General features: G+C 36.2%; 1 protein-coding gene across 2 annotated transcripts in view; it reads right to left on the bottom strand.

Annotated features, from left to right (window-relative positions):
* Positions 1-299: 299 nt before the first annotated feature.
* The window catches only part of Cbfb (core-binding factor subunit beta), a 48,158-nt gene continuing 42,479 nt past the window's right edge, over positions 300-5,978 (bottom strand). For both annotated transcript variants that reach the window (XM_021220047.1, XM_021220045.1), the window contains exon 6: positions 300-2,398. In XM_021220047.1, the coding sequence (XP_021075706.1) occupies positions 2,376-2,398 (23 nt within the window). In that variant the 3' untranslated portion in view covers positions 300-2,375. The remainder of the gene's footprint in view (positions 2,399-5,978) is intronic.

Below are 5,978 nucleotides of genomic sequence, written 5' to 3'. Positions count from 1 at the left end.
AGAAGAGGGCGTCAGATCTTGTTACAGATGGTTATGAGCCACCATGTTGTTGCTGGGATTTGAACTCCAGACCTTCCAAAGAGCAGTCGGGTGCTCTTACCCACTGAGCCATCTCACCAGCCCAACTTCAGTCTTTTTGAAAACCACATCTAATGGGCAATTATTGTACATTGATTTAAAGGAGTTAGATATGACCACTAGATGGCACTGTTGTTGCTGTCCTTAAAAAAACTGTTACAAAGGATCAAAGAATTGAAGCTAGTAGGGCAAATGATCACGTATCAATAAAGAGTCATGACTTTGTTTTCAGTACACAGAATTTTAATGTGAAAGTAAATAAAACATACAAATGTACAGTAAAGCTAATGGCAAAGCAATCTGGAAGCTTAAGGCAAGTTTTAATGGAGATGAATTTTAAAAAATGATGCAATGATGTCATTTTAAATATAGATTATGAAAAATATGAAATTGCATCAATAACTTAATTTTCAAAGCCTGCACTACTGAAGAAAAGGAGTTTATGATCTTAACGCCAGCATTAAGACAGACAGAAGCAGTGCAGAACCAGTAAGAAACATTCACTATTTACAGAGGGATGGCAACATTAACACCATGTGATCTTATTGACTGCTGGACTGTAAGCTCTTGGCTAGAAGCAACAGAGAAAATGTACCACCGAGATGTTATTTTAAAAAATAAAGGATCACTTTAAAAAGGTAACTCCCGAGAGGCATCAGGGCACTGAGAGTGTAAACATGTGAGCTGTACAACACCAAATACCAACCAAATTCATTCATAGTGCTCAGTAACACAAGGTCAGCATCATCTTCTGTAACACATTATTGTTTATAGTAATTCAAACACAAGCCTTCTCATGCACGACTTCAAATATATAACAAATATTTTTATTCTGAGATACAGGGTACTTGTTTATGAATTATAAGACCTATATACAATGAAAGACACACTTCCACAATCAAGTATCTTTATATGCTTTTTAAATGCAATGACCTTATTCAGACTTTTCTGAATTGACCATGTCAGTTTTTAAAATTTTCTAAAATAATGCCATTTTATGATAAAATACATTTTTGCAAAAATTCAGAAATGTAGTAACATTTAATGAATATGACCACGAAAAGTACTGTAAGCATGTGCCAATGACTTAGCACTTTTTTCCAGTTTTATATTTAAAAAAATTGCAATTTGACACTAAGCTTGTTTTAAAAATATTGTTACATTGATTCATCTCAAAAGGCACTATTAATAGTCCTTTTGTAAAATACCATCATATATATCTGTGAATGTTTTGTCCAGAATTAATGGGAGAAAATGTATCTTCTGCCCAGATGAACATTTTCTAAGACTAATCTTCATTACCCAATTTTGTTTCTACAAAAGCATGCAATACAAAATACACATGAAAGCAGCTATCTTAAACATTATTTTAACACAATTTACCTGTGTAGCTGATTTATCACTGCCTCCAGTTTAATATGCTGTTACATACAACAAGTTCCAGTATCCTTTTTCTGACAGATTAAAAAAAAAAAAAAAAAATCCCTGAATAAAACAGAAGCCAAGTCAAGCCAGTCTGTGGCTTCTCTGGGCATTTCTGTGGAGCATTCTCACTGTGAAGATTATCTCTACCCAAACTAATGATTATAAGATATAACTTGAAACAAGGTCTGAGACAAAATTTCATACTAATGTAAATTCTTGTCTAAAGGGGCAAGGGTGATGATCAGCATTTGAAAGGATACTGTGGCTTTAACAACTGTAAACGTTTGTTTCAGGAGGCTGTGGCAGGCAGCTCTATTCTAGGTTCATAGCTGGAAAAAAATAACTGCAAACACATCTTCCTTTGTAAAATGGTGCAGAATACAAAAACATGAAATGATATAGAGAAAACAAAAAACCAAGAACCCTTATCTAAGAAGGAAAGCTGTATAACCAACTTGTCTGAAAGTATAAAAGAATTTTAAGCAACCCTGATACAAATTTTAATTTCTTATCTCGTTTCTAAATGACATGAGCTTTTAAGTTAAAATGAAGAAAGTAGATACTTTCAACCCAACTAAAATAATGCCAACAAGATAGGCTTGCATAGAAAAAAATTTCAAATTATTACTGGCTACATATTTTAAAAATCAGAAATGCAGGCATTATAGTGCAAAACCGTGGCAGCGGATGATGTCTTCACTGCCTCAGGTCATGAAACCGACTGTAGTACCTCCAGTTGTCACAGTTTCTGGTCGCACAATGAGTTATTTATATCAACTAGAAGCAGTGTGTGTGTGGAGATGGGGGCACATATGCTGTGCTCCAATTAACGAAGCTTGAGATCATCACCACCACCTAAATTAGAACCAGGACTAGGGTCTTGCTGTCTTCTTGCCTGTAATGACAAAATTGTAATAAAGTCATGAATGTGGTTTGAAACTTAAATGACAGATATACAAAATATTAAGACATAGTGTCATACAAAACATGTTCATAACCAAAAGCTTTTCAACTAATATTTTAACAGGCAAGACATACAACTATATATATTTTGTAATACTCAATTGTAATCATTTTATATTCAAAAGGATATTATGAACACATACTACATATAAAAGAAAAAATATATCATTTTATTTTTAGAATTAGAACGGTTTTCTTGTTTTGTTTTAGATTTATTTTATGTATATGAGTACACTGTAGCTGTCTTCAGACACACCAGATCCCATTACAGATGGTTGTGAGCCACTATGTGGTTGCTGGGAACAGAACTCAGGACCTCTGGAATAGCAGTCAGTGCTCTTAACCACTGAATCTTTTCAGCCTAGAATTAGAGGTTTAACTTACTGCACCAATGATTAATCATCTCAGAGGCAACCTTTTTCTTTTAGTAGTAGCTGACATTTACTTAAGCAATAATTATATGCTAGGCATTGTCTTCAAGTGCTCTCCATGAATGAACATAGGTTCAACATAGGTTCCAACATCTTACAAAGGTACTATTTTTTTTTATTTTCCATTTTATAAAGATGAATGGCTGGGCCTGATGGTACATGCCTTTAATCTTAGCAGTCAGAAAAGGCAAGGGCATCTTTTTAGGTTCAAGGCCAGCCTGGTCTACAGTGTTTTTGAGAACAGCCACTGCTGTTACACAGAGAAACCTTTTCTCAAAAACAAAACAAAACAAAACAAAATGAAACTGAGTTACAGAAATATTAATATGTATTATCTACTTATTAGCTGAAAATATGACAATAAATTTAATCTCTGTTCAATGAATTTTAACTAGAAATCTCAAGAAATAAAATCCAAAGCTGGGCAGTTGTAGCATACACCTTTAATTACAGCATTTGGGAGGCAGAAGTAGGCAGATCTCTAAGTTCGAGGCTAGCCTGGCCTAAAGAGCATGTTCTGAACAGACAAGGATTAAAGAGAAACCCTCTCTTGAAAAACCAAAGAAATCCAGAATATTAGTTATATAAGTCAAAATTTAAAATAGTATACACCTTTAAGTATAAACAGTACTTAACAATTAAGTAAAAGTAATTACAAACACTGAGCATTTCAAGGTCGACTGAAGAATGCATACCCTATTTAAATTACCTATGGTCAACCACTGAATAGATAATATCCATCAAGTAAAATATCACGTATGCTACTCTCTGGCAATGTAAAAAATATATATGTAATATGGAGCCCTTTTGGTCCACGTACAACTTTAAAAGTAAAGATTTATTTTTTATTATATTTAATAGTGTGTGTGGTGTATGTGTGTTGCACATGCAGGAGCCTATGGAAGCCAGAAGAGGGAGTCAGCCCCCCTGAAGACAGAGTTATGGATGGTTGTGAGCTGCCTGACGGGTGCAGGTCCTGAACACAACCATGAGGAGGAGCAGTGAACAGGGAGCCTGGGTAACCAGGCTGGCAGAAAGTGCCTTCAGTCACCGAGGCATCCAATTAACCCTCACATGCAACATTTTCTTTTGGTCTCTTGTACAAATATTAATGTATTTTACAGTTTCTCTTCAGTCTTTCCAAATGTTGGCTAAGTACAAACATCTATTTGTATCCAGAACCTGGTTCCTGCAACACAAGTTTTTCATTTTTAGACAAGGGCAACTTCAGAGAACCTTGAGTCACCTTTAACTGTTCTTTCCTCATACCAACAACAAATTCTGATGGTTCATCTGGAAAGATACCCTTAACTTGGCCATTTCTACTCCCTCTACCATTTCCTCTCTAGATCAAGTCACAATCACGTTCAACTTCGTATCCTTCTTGGCTGATATGCCAGCAGTTAAGTAACTTTAATTACCTCTATGATTTGTTTAGCTAAACTTCTGGAATTATGTACTAAAGCATCAATTAATTTTTCTATTGTCCATGTAAATTTTTGAAATTTAACGAAGAGATATTATTTATTATTTAGGCTGAACATAATGACACGCAGAATTAGATTTTAGCACCAGTAGGGCTGAAGCACGGAGATCAAGAGTATAATTAAGGGCAATAACCTGAGCAAAATCTTGTTTTTTTTTTTTTTTTTTTTTTTTTTATTTTTTGAGACAGGGTTTCTCTGTATAGCTCTGGCTGTCCTGGAACTCACTCTGTAGACCAGGCTGGCCTCGAACTCAGAAATCCACCTGCCTCTGCCTCCCGAGTGCTGGGATTAAAGGTGTGCGCCACCACGCCCGGCAAAATCTTGTTTCAAAAACAGATCTCAGAGAAAGAACATCCCCGACCTTCCTGCTTTAGGGTCAAATTTGATCTTTTTAGTCCTAGGCATCACAGCCAGGACCCAGTGCACACGAAGAATGCATTCTACAAACAAGTTGTAACCAGTAACAGGCTAGGTTATAGCCGGCCCTAAGACTGGCTTTGGTTAGACCATCCAGAGCTGTGCTATCAACTAAGAACATTATGTCATTTGTACAACTGCCTGGTGTAATGGCACTCTAGAAGCAGAGACAGGCAGCAGATCTTATGAGTCTGAGGCCAGTCTGACTACACAGAAAATCTAGGTCAGCTAGGGGACCCTGTGCCCAAATAACCAAAACCGAAAAAACCACCCAAAAGTCAAATAAACACAACAAATGATAGCCTGCCTTAGTTAATTCTGAACAAAATAAAATTCATCTAGCAGATGGATTTGTCAGGACACTTTTCACCACTCAGTTTAACATATTTTTTTTTCAGTTAGAATACTCAGTAACATTATGGTATAGAGTCAGCTGAGATAAAAAGGTATGGGTGCCCATGTACCAGAAAATCTATTTATGTTTCACACAGTCACTGCCAAGTGTGCTGTAAAGACCAGTCAATTCTGCAGAAGCAGACTGGAATTTGGCATCTGGTTTCAGTCAGTGAAGGTCAGAAAGGGGCTGAGCAATGAAGAAACACTAAAGAAAATCAATCCCAATTATATATTTATAAATCACTAACCTACCAATACAATACTTTGTGACTAGTATAGCCTTTGTCTTTGATAAGTTATTTTCAAATTTTATTCATGATAATGAAACAATTTCTGATAGGTGTGTCACCAAGAGCTGGAGTTCTCTGTACTAGTCCTGGTGGGTTGAAGCAGCCAAGGGACACTTGTCTACACATTGTATATTTTGACAGAAAGCATGGAAAACAAATAAAAGGAACCTTGCTATTTGCTTGTGCTGTGAATTTCAGCCTCTCCCTGTCAGCAATGAAAGGTAGGACCAAAAGGAAGAAGTCAGACCCGAAGAGTGGGAGCTCTGAGAGGGAAGGAAGACGGACAGACTGTCTGAAGGAGACACACACACACACACACAGCCTGTGACCAGCTTCTACAGATACAACTTTCTTTGAGAAGCTATGCTATCTATTTTGGCTCTTTCTTTTTTTAAACATAGGGTCTCACTGTATAGATCTGGTAGCCTCAAACTCACAGAGATCCCTATCTCATGTAAAATTTGGCCATTTCTTTTTTCTTTTTTTTTTTT

Source organism: Mus pahari, chromosome 20 (assembly GCF_900095145.1).
Source record: "Mus pahari chromosome 20, PAHARI_EIJ_v1.1, whole genome shotgun sequence".
Taxonomy (NCBI): Eukaryota; Metazoa; Chordata; class Mammalia; order Rodentia; family Muridae; genus Mus; species Mus pahari.
This window is presented reverse-complemented; position numbering and strand designations above follow the sequence as displayed.